At 38.7% G+C, this 19,428-nt stretch overlaps 1 protein-coding gene across 1 annotated transcript in view; it reads right to left on the reverse strand.

The window, feature by feature from the left end:
* The window catches only part of PGM5 (phosphoglucomutase 5), a 165,048-nt gene that overhangs the window by 121,670 nt on the left and 23,950 nt on the right, over positions 1-19,428 (reverse strand). The window contains exons 3-6 of the mRNA XM_079789899.1: positions 17,702-17,848; positions 13,960-14,085; positions 9,839-10,029; positions 9,099-9,253 (exon numbers count right to left, since the gene is read on the reverse strand). Coding sequence (XP_079646025.1) covers positions 9,099-9,253; positions 9,839-10,029; positions 13,960-14,085; positions 17,702-17,848 — 619 coding nt within the window. The remainder of the gene's footprint in view (positions 1-9,098; positions 9,254-9,838; positions 10,030-13,959; positions 14,086-17,701; positions 17,849-19,428) is intronic.

The raw sequence follows: 19,428 nt of genomic DNA on the forward strand, positions 1-19,428 counted from the left end.
TAAATACAGGCACCAACTCACCAAAGAGTGAGTTACTAGAAAACAAACCGCTGATGCAATCAGGGACTCTAAAGGACTGGGAATTTCAGATGACAAATTTAAACCTCAGGCTGAAACCTGATCAGAGATGAGACAAATGGATCCCCAGGTCTGATTCCACCCTCACCTTAGACAAGGCCTAACAAGATTTATTTTCACTTTCTTGTCCCTAAGCATGGGCATCTTATTTAAACCCAACCAACCACTCACACATTATTTACTAAAGGAAATCGTTGTATTTAATCGGTACCTTTCTTGTTTCTGGTCATCACTGTAGTCTGTCTGAGATTAAAAACTCTTAGAGTGAAGGAAGCGTATCTGTTTAACCCAGTTTACACAGAATGTCACAAAGAAGAGCTGCTGAAACCTGATAAATGCTTTTTGCCCAGCTGCTGCTAGCCACTGCTAGTGATCCTAACTACCTCAAGCAGATCCTGGGGCAAGGCTATAAAATGCACATCTTGCCTTGAACTCCAGTCAACATTTTCCTGGAAGTTTTATGTCAAAGCCAGCAAACCACTTACTTCTTCCAGAGCTTTGCTATAGTAGTGATGTTCAAGGTCAAAATTACACAACACCTTGGGGTTAAAATTAATTATGCTTGTCTGATGTCATACACCACCTTTTAGGCAATATAAGTTCTCTCCCCCACCCCACACCAACCCACACACACCAACCCACACTAGTTACTTTCACTCAAGGTACAATCAGAACATTTTCCTGCTCTCAACAATAAGGAACAATAAAGAAATTATGAGGCTTGGAATCAGATCACTATACCAGTTTTGACTGCTTCTTTCTTACTGTGTGACCTTGGGCAAGTTACTTAACCTCTCAATATCATAATTTCTCTATAAATAGAATGTCAATACAGTAATAGTACCTGATTCAAATACTTGAGGATTTGTGTGAAAATCAAACAAGATAGTGGAATAGAGTTCACTGTAAACAAAAAAAAAACATGTATCCTCTTACTCTTTGCTGAGAAGGCAAAACTTTGGGGCAGCTTCTTGATTCACCCTGTGCATCTTTCTTAGATACTATTCTTCCTTCAGCCTGATGGGTGAAGTGAAACCAAGGATATTTAGCAATCATTTAAGTAGTGTTCCCACAGGCCTAGCTGACCACCACCCTGTAAGGCTGGGGTTTAAAACTCATTTAAAAATTTTCCTTTTGTTGTTAAGAGTTACCAAATCTACTTTAAAATATGAAGCACAGATTAAAAGTGCATGCTCTTTTACTCCAGAAAGATCTTCAGGCCTAAGATGATTTATCATTATCCTCCTTCAATTAAAAGCATTGTCAAGCGCCAAGCTTACCTGGCGGCCTGACCAAGCATATGTTTCAGTTATGCTGGGCTATCGTATCTTCCTTGTATCTTTTATGCCACCAGTAAGTTGGCTAATGACCTTGAAATCTTAGAGCCTCTGACTCTACACATAAGTGTTTTTCAAAAAGGACAAGACTGCAGGGAGTAACTTGATGCTCTGGGTCACCAGAGAGGAAGGCAGTGGGCAGCAGCTACAAAGCCACACAGCTCCGCTGAACCTGGACCATGTTTACTGATGATCTAGTCAACGCAAGCCTCCAGGCTGGGAACTAGTTGTTCAGGGAGGAGGAGGATTCCTGAACTCAGTCATAAAGGGAGGTGCTTTGTTTTGTGCTTAAATAAATAAGTTTTGATTATTTTTATCACTTTACCAAGGTATAATTTATATAAAATAAAATTCATCCATTTATATGTCAAGACTATATATGTGTGTGTGTATATATGTGTGTGTGTGTGTGTGTGTGTGTGTGTGTGTGCGTGTGTGTATCTATAATAATAACAGTGTAATATGCTAATTAGACCAAATGTCCTTCTGGACAACCTTCCGGATAAAGCCGGGGATGCGAGGGAAGCCTGGGTCCCCGGTGCCAGAAGGAAGCCGGTGCCAGCAGCTGGGGGAAGGAAGGCCTACTCTTGCATGAATTTTGTGCATCAGGCCTCTTGTCCTTTATAATAAAAGTGTATGCAAATCGACCAAATGGCAGAATGACCAGTCGGCAGGGGATGACCAGTCGATGGGGGGCGGGGCCTGGCCAGCCAAGGCATGTGCCATTGGGCAGAGGGAGGGAACAGCAATGGGGGGGGTGGGTGACCAGTGGCAGCAATGAGGGGGGCCACCACCGTCCCTGATGGATCCATCCAGTTGCCTCCCACAGAGGGAGGCCAGACTGCGGTAGGACATCCCCTGAGGACTCCCAAACTGTGAGAGGTCGCAGGCCAGGCTGACGGACCTCCCCAGTGCACGAATTTTTGTGCACCGGGCCTCTAGTATTATATATATAAAAGCCTAATATGCTAATTGTCCCTCCGACCATTTGAGCAGTCGCTATGACGTGCACTGACCACTAGGGGGCAGACGCTCCGACTTGTAGGTTAGCTTGCTGCTGGGGTCTGGCCGATCAGGACTGAGCAAGATGGGCTGGACATGCCCTGGAGCCCTCCCGCAGTCCCTCCCCAGCTGGCCAACCTCCCGCATCCCTCCCCGGCCCCGATTGTGCACCGGTGGGGTCTCTCGGCCTGTCCTGCGCCCTCTCGCAATCTGGGACCCCTCGGGGGATGTCAGAGAGTCAGTTTCAGCCCAATTCCCGCAGGCCAGGCCAAGGGACCCCACTGGTGCACGAATCCGTGCACTGGGCCTCCAGTATATGTATATAGTTGTATAACTATGTTGTGTAGCCATAATTAAGATATAGAACATTTTTATCAGCCCAAACCAAAGAGTTACCTCATGGCTCTTTGCAACAATAAATGTGTGATAATAAACAAGTAACCTTTTCTGTCAAAGAAGGGAGTTTAGGCAACTGCCATTTTGGTTCGTGTGACTTGGCAGCTGCCATTTTGGTTCACGTGACTTGCAGCTCCCCTGGGGGCCGCCATTTTGAAATGGCAAAGGTCTTCCCCTCCCTTTTTCCTTTAAATTAGCCAATCCCACAAGACTCTGAACCTAAGCTCTGACCAATCAAGAGTGAGGGACAGATGACGTGCATCAGACATAAAAGACTGAGCGGACAGCTGCTCAGGGTGTGTGCTGCTAGGCCCTGTGTGTGCACACCCTCTTCAGGAGTAAAGATCTTTGCCTTGCTGTCTGGCTCCCGAGGATCCTTGGTGTTCTGCCAGGACCCCTGGTTTTGGGGGCTTGCCTTATTTCTAATGAATGGGATTGATTTTTAAATTGTATAAATATTTTAAGTCATAGGAACAAAAGAAGGTTATTTAACCAAATGGACCCTCCAAAAACTGAAATTGAGAATATGAATAAAGGTGGGCCATGAAGTCAATGTTCCCATTGGAGAGCAACTGCATGTCGCTTAGTTCTGTGTTCTAGACTGGATGTCATTGAAATCCCTGCTTAAAATGGTCTTTAATCCCCCAGTCCCCCAGGGTGGTGTTAAGGGCTTCTGTCAGCACTAGCTGGTTCCCCCATGGCCACAGTGACTTGGCCCAGGCCCAGGAGGCTGTGTCAGAGGAAGGGCTGAGAATAGGGTGCTGGACACCCTCACAACGACCATGCCTTCCTAGAGACAATACAGTGGCAGAGTCCTTGCCAACATGGCAGGCAAGAGAGAATGAGTCCTAGGAGAATTAACAGCTTTCTGCTATTATGAGTCCTGGGGTACAGCATAATATTTTTAAATTTTGCTCATACTTCTGTGAACCAGGTTATTAAGTTACGATTATTGAATTATTTTTAATAAACCCCTTTTGATGGTGCCATCTCTTTTCTGCCTTGACCTTGACAAAATTGGCTAGAGAATTTCAGGGCAGTAACTCCTATGATAAATGTTTTTGTTTTTTCCCCTTTGAAAAAAATTTTAATACAGGATACACTTGAACATATTTATCTGCTATGGCAAAATAATTCACATCATCCTGTAGCAAAAACAATGTATGGAGAGACTAATTAAGTATTAGCTTATCTCTCTCCCACTACCTCTCTGGCATGACTGATCTTAGAGACAAAACAGCACAGATCTAAAGGATGCAGTAAGGACGGAGGTCATCACAGACCAGTCGATACTTGCATGCTTGCAGGATTAACACTGTCTGGATTCCAAAGACCAGCTAAATATGTTCAAGATAAAGCGACAGTACATATTTCAGACTGAGGATTTATAACAAATAGCTATAGACTACATTCTGAAAAATAAGTATTTTCACATGTGTTACAGGCCATTTCTGAACTCAGCATCATAGCCAGGCCCAGCTGCATCATCCTGATACTTGGTTCCTACCCATAACCTCTGCAGAGAATCCTTCCTTGGCTACTCCATTTAAGCAGGATGTTCCATACCACCAGTTATTACTGCATCAAGTTCATTTCCCATGAGCATGTGTTACAATTTACAATTACAAAAATATCTGTATATATTTCCTTTACTTGTTACTGTCTGTCTTCTCCATGACTCTAAGTTCCACCAGAACCAGGGACTATGTCTAGGACACAAAAATCCCTTCATAAATAATTCTTGTGTGAGTAAATGGTGAACAACAGGGGTAGCACAAAAAGCAAAGACAAGGTAGAAGAGCATTAATTCCCTTCACCACCATATATATTTGTGTTGCCTCCCTTATAGACAAAACAACATTTTAGATCTGGCTCCCTTGCAGTGTATCCAAGGATGCTAGCTTCTTTGAGGCTGTAAGTATCTCTAATGAGGGCTCTAGTCTGCATGTGTTTGCCTTGTTTTACACAGCATTTGGCACAGCCCCAAGCACAGATGGGAGCTTCATAAATATTATGGAAAGATAACACACAGTATTATTTAATACCTCCTAGTGGAGTGGAGATAGGCCTTGGGCCACAAATGTATTCTGAATGTGCTTTACTTCTCAAATGATTTGAACCAAAATGATTTCAGCAATATAGATTCATCTGCAACCACAAATCAGACATATTCAGAATGACAAAGCCCCAAAAGAATGTCATTTTCAAGGCTGAAACTGTATTATTCCTGTGTGAATGGAATCCTTGTTTTAGCAACACGGTAAGGGTAGAAATGAAAGACACTGTAAAGGTAGAAGTGAGACACTAAAAGTCTTCCCTCAGGGAACAATGATTATCTGTTAACAATAAAAGTTTGTCTGAATAATTCATCAGTTTCAAGGGTGTGGGCCCCCCTTATTCTGGAATCCCAGGCAGTTAGGCAAATGCACCATTTAATGTTTCCCAACTATTCAGTTGTCATTCTTCCAGAGCCTGGCAATTCTGGGCACATTCCTGATTTTATTAATGTTTAAAAAATAACCTACATAGGAAACCACTGTTAAAATTTTGAAGCTGCATTTATTTTACATAGGAAGAAAGAAGCTTAGAAAGTGTCCATCATGAGCATCCACCTGGGAGCTACACAACAGATCAAATACCCAAAACAAATCACCACATCAGAGCCCCACAGAATTCTGAATCTCAACCAGCAAGCATGAATAATCCTTTTAAATGGTCACTTACATATCAGAACAAGTCCTTTGTGAAATCTCTAAGCAAGGCCTCTGGTTTCTGACTGAAACAGATTTATTGGGAAGGGGGATAAAGTGAAATCAAGAACTACTGGGAAATTTCCACAAGAAAAGAGGACAAATGGTTTTTGTTGTCAGAATGAAACCAGCCTCTCCTGGGGTCAGGGTTTGAAAAGTTGCTGGCTAACCCATAGGAAAGTTGGGTAATATTCTCAATTGGTTTTTCAGGGATCATTCTGATCAAGTTGTAGTTACTGGGCAGATGCAATAGCAAATTAAATCAGAAGACCTAGTTTCAAATCCTGGGTCCTTTCTTATTAGCTGTGCAACCTTATGCAAGTCACTTAATCTCTCTGATATTTGATTCGACATCTTTAACATTTTGAGAGTAATGCCTAGCCAATTACCATACTATTAATGCAAAAATCAAGTGAGATCAAATGTATCAAAGTCGTTCTAAATTATAAGATTCTGTATAAGTGGAAGGTTATTATTAACTACACTCCTACACGCTGTTAAGTAACTTACATAACACTCAGGATGTATATAATTCTGGGTTCTTAGTTTATAAAGATGGTTCCACTTTTGCCTGTTCTCTACAGTTTTAGTGAATCTTTTTTTTTTTTTAAAGAAAGGGCATAAGCAAAGGCAAATAGAAAAAACAACAACAACATAGAATCATATACCCTTCTCTTTGGTGCTGCTAGGCAAGAATTTTAAACTGAGGTGGATCATCATCATGGGCTTGATATCACTATCAGGAAAAGAAATAAAGTGGGGGACATCCAAAAGGTCTGTGATTATTTTCCCATCTTGTGAAAGAATACAAGATCAGTTTACAAAAATTAGCTGTATATCTAATTACTAGCAGCAAAACACTGGACAATTAAATCCATTAAAATATTCCATTTACAGTAACATCAAAATATATAAAAATACTCAGTAATAAATTTAAAGAAAAATTAGGTAAGACCACTAAACTATAACACATATGTATGAAAAAGTAAACTAAAATGTATGTACGAGAAATTAATTAAAACTAAATAAATTAAAAGATATACCACATTCCTGGACTGGAAATCTCAATATTATTAAAATGCAATTTCCCCCAAATTGCTCCATGGATCCCAATCAAAATCTCAAACAGGCTTTTGTAAAAATTGACAAGTTGATACTAAAATGTATACAGAAATGAGAAGGACCTAGGGCACATACTTTTTTTTTATTATTGGACAAAGAAGAAAAAGAGTTGGAGAAGTCACTTGATTGCAATATTTACTTTAAAACTTCAGTAATAAATAAATAAAACTTCAGTAATCAAGACAATGTAATATTGGCATAAGGATAGACAAATAAGTCAATGGAACAGAATAAGAGAATCCTCTAATAAACCCACATATATATGATCAACTGATTTTTAACAAAGGCACCAAAGGGAAAGGAAATGCCTCTCAATAAATAGGGTTAGAACAAATGGATATGGGGAAAGTGAACTTTTCTCCTGCCTTCCACCACACACAAAAATTAATTCAAAATCATCAAGACTTAAAAATATCAAAATTAAAACTGCAATGATTCTAGAAGAAAACAAAGGAAATTGACCTTGGGGTAAGCAAAAATTTCTTATAGAGGGCAAAAAATTATATACTAACCATTCAAGAAAAACATAATAAATTGAAGTTCATTAAAATTTAAAAGTTATACACATCTAAAGATACCATTAAGAATATGAAAAGGCAAGCACCAAGCATGGAGAAAATATTTGTAATACATATATCTCACAAAAGCCTTATTATCCATAACATATAAAGAATTTCTATAAGTCAATAACAAAAAGACAACCCAATTTTTAATTGAGCAAATACATTAAAAAGTTATACAAATGAACAATAAGCATATGAAAATAAGCACAACATCACTAGAGATTAAGATGATACAAATCTAAACCCAAATGAAATGATATTTTATACTCAATAGGATGACTAAAATAAAAAAGACAACACCAAATGATAATGATATAAAGCATCTAAAACTCTCACAGATTGCAATTAAGAATGTAAAAATGGAAAATCGTTTGGCAGTTTCTTAAAAAATTAAACATACGTCAACCTACAATCAGTATTCTAATCCTAGATATTTACCCAGGAGAAACGAAGATGTGTCCACAAAAAGACTTGTATAAAAATGCTCATTACAGCATGATTCACAATAGCTAGTGATTGAAAACAACCCAAATGTCCATCAACAGGAGACTGGAAAAATATATTGTGATCTATTCATCCCTTGGTATACTACACAGCAACAAAAAGGAATGAACTACTAACCCATGCAATGACTTTGGAAAATACATTAAGATGACTCATTTCACTGTATGTAAATTTTACCTCATGAATAAATAAATACACCACAAGGAAATAACCACACCAATCCAGAAGGTGGGATTCTGCATGACAACTGGTCAGGTCTCCTCAAAAATCACTGTCATTAGTACAAGAGGAAAGGATTGTGCTAAATTATAAAAGACTTAAGGGACATAGCAACCAGATGCAATGTATGGTCTTGTATGGTCTTGCTTTGGGCAACAAATCCATTAAAGACATTTTGGGTACACCTGGGAGAAATGTGAATATAATCTTGGTTTTAGATGACAAAATGTATTAATACAAAACTGAAGATTGTTGCTGGAAAAGGAAAAACAAGTTACCAGGCATTTCAAATCTCTTGTTGGTATTACTAAAAAGCAATTATATGATGTATTACACATATTATATATTATGCATATTATATTATGCATATTATAATTACTTATGTATACTATATGTGTATAGAAGGAGAGCCTATAGCAAATATACATTTTCTATTAACATAGGTAACTCAGGGAAAGGGATGTGATGTTTACATTTACTTATTTGTTGTGTCTTCTAACTTTCCAACAAGTACTGTTTCCATAACAATGTATGCTGCTTGAAAATATTAAACTCTGAAATTCCTTGTTTTACAAGACAAGGTAAAAAAAGATGGTAGGGATGGGTAGAGCAAGGAGAAAACAACCTAACACTTGGATCTACTAAGTGAATATCTGTTGGGTACATCTCATTTCTTCTCATAACAAACCTATAATTGATCATCCCTACTTTTACAAACTTAATAAGAATACAAGCCAGCAGCTTAACATATTATCTGACCTGAAAACCCATGTTCTTTTCACGCCTCACTTACATATTGTTTTGTTACTAAACATTTATGAAGTATTTATTATGTACCATTTAACACTGTTAAATGTTTTACATGAAACACCTCTCTCCTACCTCATAACAATCTATGTAAGGATGATACTATTATTATCATCCTCATATCCCCACAACTAAGAAGTGACAGGACCAAGAATCAAATTCAGCCCACCTGGTTCTACATGTTCCTACCCAGGACACTATCCTTGTCTCTAAGTTCACCAAGTTCCCAACAGAGTATGGAAGAATGAGTCATTGCTAGTGGCAAAGCAAAATGACATCAGGGCTACCATGAAGTTTTTCACAATGATATCCTTGCTTACCTGTCCAGGGCCGTGCTGGTGGGCATACTCCTCCCAAACCCTCGGACTCCCATCTGACGGAAATATGGAATGCAAGAGAGGTTGGCAGCAATGATGGCCAGGGAGTCAGAAGGGCTCACAAAGAAGCCATTTTGTCCCAGGATCATATAACGATCCTGTGGGAAAGAATGTATGAAGATGATCAGACAGAGGCAACTGCTACTAGCAGCCCATTCCCATAATCACCACATTCCTGCCATCATATATTTAAAACAACTTCAATGAGGCCAAAGAGGGCATGGGAAACCTTCTTTTAAATCCCTGAATATTGTAGGCCCCAAGATCTTGACGCAACTAAGAATGTGTCACACCTGTTGAAATATGGATGGCTACCTCAGGTTTTAGTAGCCTCCATATCCTAATTCACATAGTCCCCCAAACATAATGGAAAACGGGTGACAGCTAAACCAGCTGGTTCCTTAACATGGTGCTTTCAACAAAACCAGCCATAAAAAAAGATTTATTGCATGAATATTTTTTTTAAAGAAATAACCTTTTCATAACATAATGTTTACCAGGAACTAAGAACAGTAATGGCTAAGTTACAACACTTATTAAACAGAAGAGCAGACACAGTGCCAGTGAGAGTTCATATGCCCCATACATGTCGGCCCCAGATGGGTTCATTAATTCTCTGATTTCCAATGCTTGGTTCATTAATGTGGCAAAGGGGTCACAGCAGGCAAAACATTTCTACTTACCCCATCAGCATCAAATGCAGCTCCAAATCCATATTCCCCTCCTTTCATAGCTTCCAGAAGGGTCGTTGCATATGTCAGGTTTGGATCAGGATGCTGCCCGCCAAAATCTTCCAGGGGAACACAGTTTATTGCAGAATTGGCTGGGGCTCCCAGCTCATCACACAGGACTTTTCTCACATAGGGTCCCATAACTGAAAAAAGATACACAGCAATGTAAAATCTTTGCAGAACCCCACCACCACCAAGAGTGTTTTGTTAGAACAAGGATGACTATTTAGTAACATCAATATATACTCTTGTTGTGTCTTGAGAAAGCTGGTAGAATATATATATATATATATATATATATTCTACCAGCTTTCTCAAGACACAACAAGAATAATATTTACATCCATTACTATTCACTGAGCATCTACTATGTGCCAGTTAACTTGTTAGGCACAGAGATCTATTCAATAATCCAGTTACATGAAACTTTTCTCCAAAACTTTTCTAAAATGCTGTCAGAAAGAAATCAACTATTTAATAATGATTCACTGTCTTTTGCTTTTTATGTATTAAAAGCTTTAGCTAAATATATGCAAAAGCACTAAAAGGCTCTAGCAATGTTCTTTGTTTCTGCAATTGTTGTAACTCTGCCAAGTGTATAATTAAACACTGTAGACCACTGAAGCATACAAAACTAAACACATTTTATAAAATAAATGCTGATGAAGTGAGTTTTCCAGTTCAACACACATTTATGGATTGCCTAACATGAAATTCCTGTAGAAATGGAGGGGATCATATTCAAGGGACTCAAAGCACATGGTTCCTATACTGGTGGGTTCTTAATCTAGTAGTGGGATGAGTCAAATCTACAGGTGAGTGACTGCAATGGTAAGACAAGCACAATTCATGTGTATTTATAAAATCATCAGATCGAATGACTTAAGAAAAACAATGACCAGGGTAAGGCTTCCAGAAGGAGACAGCATTTCTGCATGGACTTGAAGGAAGAACATAAATTTGACAGGGATGAGGAAGAAGATGACATCCAAATGAAAAGAACATTATCAGTAAGGAAATAGAGCCTAAGACAGAATACACAGCATGTTTGGGGACCAGCAGGTAATTCTGTTAGCTGAAATTTATGAAAAGGATTGCTTTCCATTTATTCTTCATTAATATAACACAAATCTCAAATAGTGAGGCAGCTCTTGATTTTGCCAGCCCAGCACTCGTTTCCCCCTCCTCTAGTAGCAACATTTTGGGTTTCCTTGGAAGAGCTTACCCCTTTCCCATCTCAGTTCGTGTGATCTGGGTATGGCTAAGTCCCACTTCCCCAAAAGCTGGGGAGGTGACTGAGATCTGTCCAATCAGTGTCCTTCATTCCTCTGACAGAATGATGATTCCGAGATGGGCATATAGCTAGGCAGTGAGGCTCAAACCCAGAAATACTACTCAAACTATCTAGAAAGAGCAGCTTTCTTTCCTCTGGCCAGATAACGCTAAGGAAAAAACCTGAAAGATCCTTTTCTGGTGGATGTGACCAGCCTAATGGGAAAGAACAAAACAGCCCAGACAGAAGGCCTTAAAGTCCATGGAGGATAAGCACCACACATGGGCTCAGAGAGCTCAACAGATTTTTAGTGCCTCACTCCTAAACATGTCAGAGAGCCAAGGATCACCAAACTTTTGAGGAATGCATTTAACATGAGTCTAAAACAGAGTAAAGAGCAATTTGAAGGAAACAAAAACTATACAGAGAGAAGAAAACTTCTAACATATGTTAGTAACATCCTAATAGAGATCAACAAGATATGTTAGAATTATAGGGAGTGGCTATAGGGTTAAGCCTCAGACTGACTTGTGACAAAGCCACAAACAAGTCCCAGCTTAGAGGGCACAGCCCTCTTAGCATAATTAAGCTTGACCTTATGACACTCCCTAGATCCTTCCTGGGTAGCTAATGGGCTGTGGTAGGTGCAGCAAGTTCTGCCAAAACAAGTGAAACTCACAAGAACACTGTAACTATGGTGACCACTACCTTGTTTATCTCTGACTATAAAATAAAGCATCAGCTTGCAGTCTGGATCTCTCTCTGTGGCCTCAGCCAGGCACAGGAAGATCCAACTAGACCCAGCTTATTCTCTTTGTCTGTCTTTTCTACATCCTTCGCCGCCTTCCCTCAGGCTCGCTAAACCCTTGCCTGTGCTGGCACGACACAAGACTAGCTAACATTGAAAAGACTAACAATACTAAGCATTGATGAGGAAACAGAGAAACGGGAGCCCTCATACATTCCTGGTAATGTAAATGGTACAGCCACTTTGGAAAACAGTTGAGCAGTTTCTAGATATTTACCCAAGACAAATGAAATCATATCTCCCTACAAAGACTTGTTCACAAATGTTTGTAGCAGCTTTGTTTGTAATGGCCAAAACCTAGAAATAACCCTAATTACATGAACTGGTGAATGGATAAACAAATGGTACATCCCTACAATGCATTACTACTCAGTCAAAATAAGGAATAACTACTAATACACACAACACCATGAATGCATCTCTGAAACATCATACTGACTGAAAGAAGCCTAAAGAAAAAGGTGACACATTACATGGGGCTTTCTGAAAAAGGCAAAATTATGCAGGCAGAGAGCAGATGAGTGATTGCCAGGGGCTAAGTGTTAGAGACTGGGTTTGATTTCAAAGGGGCACAGAGGTATTTTTTTAAGTGAGGGAAATATTCTATATTTTGATTGTCATATTGGTTACATAACTATTTATATTTGTCAAACTTCATCCAACTGTATACCTACAAGGTATGAATTTTGCATACATATAAATTATACCTCAGCAAACCTGACTTATTAAAAAGAAATATGGCATTCATGAAACATGAATAAGAAGCTATTTTTAAAAGAAATTATTTGAAAAGCAAAAAAAATTGGGAGAAATTAAAAATGTGATAGTGGGACTGAAAAACTTAATGGAAGCAATTGGAGATAAAGCTAATTAAATTTCCCAGAAAGTATCACAAAATAAAGAGAAGATAAATGGATGGTGGGAGGAAAATAGGATAATGAGAGTATCAGTTCTATAGGGCCAATATCTAAACAACAGCCATTCTGGAAAGGAAGAGGAAAATAATGGAGGAAATCATCCAAGAAGTAATTCAAAATAATTTCCCAGAATAAAAGGGCATAATTTTCCACATTAACAGGATCCACCTCATACTGCCTGACTCTTTCAGTGGCTGAGCCTTAAGGGCAGTGGGCAGGGCTTAGGGTGGCCTGTGCCTTCTGCTGAGTGGCCTCAGGCATGGTACTAGTGGCAGCCAGCCACGGTTAGCAGTGTGGCTTCTCCCACGCACCTCCAGGCCTAGCACATGTAGCTAGCTACCAACATTGAATCACTTTGTAGCTCCTACCAGGTAGCACCAGGCCAGTTACAGGCAGCAGCTGATTTTGGCCTGTACTGGAACAGTTCCCAAGAGGCTCCAGAACCAACACACCTCATGGCTGGCTTTAGACCACAACAAAGCACTATCCAATTAGCTCCACAAGTGGCACCCCCAAACGGTGGTCTCGGCAGGCACCAGAGCCCAATGGGGCAAATCCCATTCTATAGGATCAGCCTGAGCACAGCAGCTCATACATAACCTGTGGTCATGGCCAGTCTTCACAACCAGTCAGCCTGAGGGTTAACCCCACCCACTGATGTGCCAATAGCAGCAATCAAGGCTCACCTACAACAGGAGGGCACACACAACCCACACAAGGGACACTCATGGAGCACTGGGCTCGATGATCAGGGAGAATGTGTGCCACTGGTCCCCACAGGTCACCTACTGCACAAGGCACCCTGCCAAGACCAAGAGATAGAGCAGATCTACCTAATACATAGGAGTAAACACAGTGTGACTGCAGACTTATTTGTTCAAGCTTTGCTTTCATTTGCATCAAACAAAAGGAATTACAGCCCTGAAGTTTACCAGAGCATTCCAAATAACTGAAAATACATATGTTGTGTAAATACCTACAAACTCACCATTCCTCATAATCCCAGAAATTCCACATGGGTCAAGGTCTCCTTAAAATTTCTTGCCCACCAAATGGTAAAAGCCCACAAGCTTACCTCCATGCATAGCATCAACTCGGATCTTCAGTTGGCCAGGCCCAGCCAGCAAACTTTTGATAGCGTTAAAGTCAAAAATGGTCCGAAGGAGATTGAGATAGATATCCACTGGGTCCACTATCTCCACTAAGGATAAAAAAGCAAAGGGAAACTGTGACCAGGAAGAAGACTTGGAAGTATAAAAATGAATTACTACCCTAACATATGGATCTCTAATCATAATCCCATCATAACCCCACACATTAGGTGAGAAGCAAAGTCTCCATTTACAGACAAAATCACAAATTAAGACATTAAGATGCTACAAACTTTTCAGGTTACATGGGTATAAATAGTATCAAGCTTTAAATCCTCCTTTGCAAGTAAAAAATCAACCACAAGAATAAAGTAGTTAAAACTGTGTTCTGTTTCCCTGCTCCCACCTTCTTTCTGCCACCTCCCCAAAAAAACTGCACCCACCTCAGTGCTAAAAGGCATCTTGGTATATTCAGTGGGCTCTCCTATGGGGTTGGCCAAAGAATGACTCAGCTGGCATGCAACAAATCAAAGGAGTGACCTCAGCAGTGATTCCTATTTTCCAAATGCCATCGTGCCAAACAGACTCAGGTTCGGAATTAAGGATGAGGGATATATTCCTGAGTTTGTGTGATGGATGTCTCGTGTGCCCAATCTAGTACCAATTTAAGGGTGAATGCCAGATATTAGAAATCCTCATCAAACACAAATGTACTCCAGTGTCCAACACCACCCAATGACCAGGAATCCAAAACAAGTCTTTTCCATTTATTTGACAAATAAATAAAACCAGAATACATTACATTTTTCAAACTTGGTGATCATTACATAATAATACTCAGAAAGTACTTACCCTAGAAAAGTTCCTACTTGACTTTTAGACACTAAGATTTTGCTCATGAGCCTAACTTTTTAAATTCATAAATTCTGAAACTTGTATGTATTGTTTTTCAAAGTTTTCAAATACATGCTTCTTTGGAATCCTGAAATACCTAAACATGCACTAAGAATATTAGCAATCCACCTTTAATAATTTTCAGTAAACCCACATGCAATATTTAATGGAAGAGATTTTAATATGTAACATGAAACTCTCTCTTCCTCTGGTCAAATATGCAAAAATATTTTTCCTTGCACTTAAATCAATGTACTATGTAGGTCCATTCAAATATAATGTCATTACTTTCAAAGAACACAGTTTTTAATCACATTTTGACAGGAAGAAGATATTAATCCTTAAAATAAATTAATTTAAAAAATTAATTTATATGAACTTAACACCTAAAAATGGTTAAAATGATAAACTTTGTTATATATATATGTACATACATATATCTGTATATATATATGTACATATATGTGTGTGTGTGTGTGTGTGTATATATATATATATATATATATATATATATATATTTACCACAACAAAATATTAGCCTATAAAATAAAAAGTCATGTCTTGAATATAGTAAAAATTTTACTCATTCTACAATATAGAATAATGTTTTTGGCGATTTCAATCTGGTACTTTAATTCTTAATCCACTTGCCTAAATACATTTGTATTTAGAGTAGATAATACATAGTACCAAACAGAAATGTAAAAAACAAGAAAGCAAATAGAATTCAGTGAAATTTGAAAGTTAACTCCACAAAGTTCATGCTCTTGATCCTTCAAGGTGAAATGCCAAGGATTTATTTGTCTCCAATTAACCTAAGCCCTGCTCAACATTTAAAACAGCAAGAACATACCACAACAATTATCCCAAACAATTATCTGCACATTCTTTTGGGGAGCCAGGGAATCTCTCTACCACCTCCTGGTATCCATAGCTTTTTTTAAAAAAAACTCATCAAATTAGCAATGTGGCTGCAGCAATGAACCTGAATCTGAGTTCGTCAAAGACCTGGTCTCTTGAACAACTAAATAAAATTGTGAAGATACAATCAATCAATCAATAAAACTTTTTCTTGATGGAAATGCCTGATTTTTCTCAGTCACCTTATTGTCCAGTCCTTCCAAACCTAGTTGGGAGTGTGTACACATGCATGCACACATGTGTACACCCCTACACACACACACACACACACACACACACAGACACTGATTTGACATGCTCCCAACTAGATTAATAAAAGCAGGCTTCCATTGCTTCCAGTAAGTATCACATGGGTTTGCATTGATTTCTGATAAGTAAACAATTAACTCAAAATCTTTCAAGAAAAATGTAATAGAGTTGGCCCAAAACTGTGACCCTTGAACAGTTCATTTCAAGCTCTTCTGACCCTACAATATCATGTTGCTATGAACTAGGTATTTCATCTTTTTTAGCTAAGTCAGATTACTTGTAAAACATGTGTACCATCTTAACTGTATTCAAGCTTATGGGGGTACCAAATGAGTAAAAAAAGAAATATTAGCTTTATTGCTACTTGTATGCCTTCTAGGAAAAGAAAAAACATCAAGATAAAAATAGAGGGGGAAATGATATGCACATAAATGGCAGTAATGTGGTTACATAGTGCAATCCTATCTAATAAAGAGGGAATATGCTAATTGACTGCCACGCCCTCAAAGATGGTGTGTCTGGCCACGCCACACGCCTGCCTCCAGAGTCCCCAGTTCCCTCAGCCCCCCAGCTGCCCAGGGCCAGCCCAAGGCGCAGGCAAGCCTCAGAGCTGCCCAACCACCCAGGGCGGGCCCGAGGCACAGGTAACCAGGGCCGGCCAAGGCTTGCGCTGCTGGCCGTGGCAGCAGCAGAGGTGTGATGGGGTGTTGCCTTCCCCTGATCACTGGGTCGCCTCCTGCTCCTGAGGGCTCCCAGACTGTGAGTGGGGGCAGGCTGGGCTGAGGGACCCCCGCTCCAGTGCATGAATTTTCATGCACCGGTCCTCTAGTATAAAATAAAAGGTTTTAATCTGAGTACGTCAGAAGTTTTATTCATGTAACAATATAGGATGATATTTTTGACAATATCATTCTGATTCTCTAATTTTTGAACCACTTGCCTAAATCCATTAGGTACTTATTGAATTTGTAAAATTTCCTAACATAGTGTTGGTAGAGAGCAGGTAATCAGTAATTGTGCACTGAATCAAGATGAACTGCATGGTTCTATCTTCCATGGGAAATTGTAGCCCCACTACCATGCTGGGTCTCCTATTTATTATCTAAGGCCGTGGTCGGCAAACTGCGGCTCGCGAGCCACATGCGGCTCTTTGGCCCCTTGAGTGTGGCTCTTCCACAAAATACCACAACCTGGGTGAGTCTATTTTGAAGTGGCATTAGAAGAAGTTTAAGTTTAAAAAATTTGGCTCTCAAAAGAAATTTCAATCGTTGTACTGTTGATATTTGGCTCTGTTGACTAATGAGTTTGCCGACCACTGATCTAGGATATTTGGGCATCTCCACCTTAAGTACTTAGAAAAGCAAAGACAACTTTCGACAATTCACAGCCTATTCTTAGAACAATGAAAAAGTGTCAGCCCTGAAACTTTCCCTATGTAGAAAATGACAGAGAATTTGGAAAGTGGTTTTTGAAAGTTACCAGTTCTGAATCTCTTGGCTGTTCTCATTTTCCTCTACACTACATTCAGATTATATCTATTTATCAAGTGTCACTCCAAAGATTGATACTTCAATCACTTTCCCATGTACACTGCCCTGCAGAAACCAGTCAACCCACCCACGGAGTTATTCTGACTTCTTCAAAACATAATTTCTCTATTACCTCTAAATGGTTTGAATTTGTTCTCCAGGTCAAATTCTTGTCTTCCTAGTCGAGACAGGTCAATTCGAAGATCAGGACATATAGCATATTCCTCAATTGTTTTGCTGATCTGATAGATTTTGTCTGAAACAACATCTGGTGCAGGACCTAAAATTTGAAAATAATGCATCACCAAACATAAATTTATTTAAATTTTTCATCAGAGAAATATCACCTCCTCCTCTACCAAGCAGGAGAAAGATTCATTTGTTCTCTAAACAATAGTCAACAGTCCACAGTTCAATTATTTCTTGTGTTGTATACACCCACTGTGGAAGAAATTTAGTCAGGCTCACCTGTTCAATGGAGGTGCATAACCTACATGTTTGTTTGTTTGAATCTACTTCTAAGCAATGATACATCTTCCCTAAAAATAGTTTCACACCTGCCAGGGAGGCCCGGTTATGTAATCAGCTTTATTCAGGATATGAGACACAAACAGGATATGCATTTGACAGAAGTGAGGGATTCCAGAATTAAACTGCAGCTTCCCAAGTGCACTTAGAGGGAAAAACATATGATTTCTACTCCCAGGTCTGCTGCCTCATGGATGTGTGAATTTACCAGGGTAAATTGTTTTCCCCAACTCATACTCTCTAGTGACTCCTAAGTTTTTAAATGACGTTTAACTCAAAATATCCCATACATTAGTTGTAATACCACTTTAAATTAATTGAACATAAAAACAATAGTTGTCCTCCTTTAGTTTTTCTTGTCTTTTTAACTTTTATGACTTAATGCACCCCACTTTACATTTTTTGCAACAAGTCTGGGAATCAAATAAGTAGACTGAAAAATATAAAATATAAATTATAGAGAATAGATGAGAGAGAGAGAGATAAGATAGCTTTGTGTATTAATTTCATTCACCAACTATATTTTAACTTTCTACTAAACACAAATTATTTATTGACTTCTTTTATATCCCAATCCTAGAGCTGCACTGTTTGATACAATAGCCACTAGCCACATGTGGCTACTGAGCACTTGAAATGTGATAGTCAATTTGAAATGTCCTATGATTATAAAATACACACGAAATTTTGAAGAGTTAGTAGAAAACTGTAATACATCGTATTAATAATTTTATAGTAACATGTTGAAATAATATTTTGGATATATTAGCTTAAATAAAATATATTACTCATTTCACCTGTTGTTTTTTTACTTTGTTTACGTGGCTATCAGAAAAATTTAAAATACATATGTAACTCACAACCTATTTCTATTTAACAGGACTACTTTAGGGCATAACACTGTTACTGCCTCCCAATAAATACTCATTGAACATATGAAAAGAAATAGTGCCTAAACTCATTAAATTTTATACATTAAATATGTGCAAATTTTGTGTATATCAATTACACCTCAATAAAACTGGAGGTGGGGAAGGAATAGCAATAGCACCATTCCAGTAGGTGGGAAAGAATAGAGCCTAGTAGATTATACTGACATTTTTTTTGTCATGTAGAAAAAGTAAGGACCACAAAGTAATAAACGTATTCCTTCTCAACTTCACCCTTTTACAAAACATAAAAAGTAAATAATCTTAATTAGTTTTTGTATTTTTTATGCAAAAATAATACTTACCAGATTAAAGAATGCATAAATATCCCCATCTTCTGGACACTACAACATATTATAGTGCTGTCTCTATCAGTTTTTAAGTCTCTATTTGAGTTTTAATG

Source organism: Cnephaeus nilssonii, assembly GCF_951640355.1.
Source record: "Cnephaeus nilssonii genome assembly, chromosome: 14".
NCBI lineage: Eukaryota > Metazoa > Chordata > Mammalia > Chiroptera > Vespertilionidae > Cnephaeus > Cnephaeus nilssonii.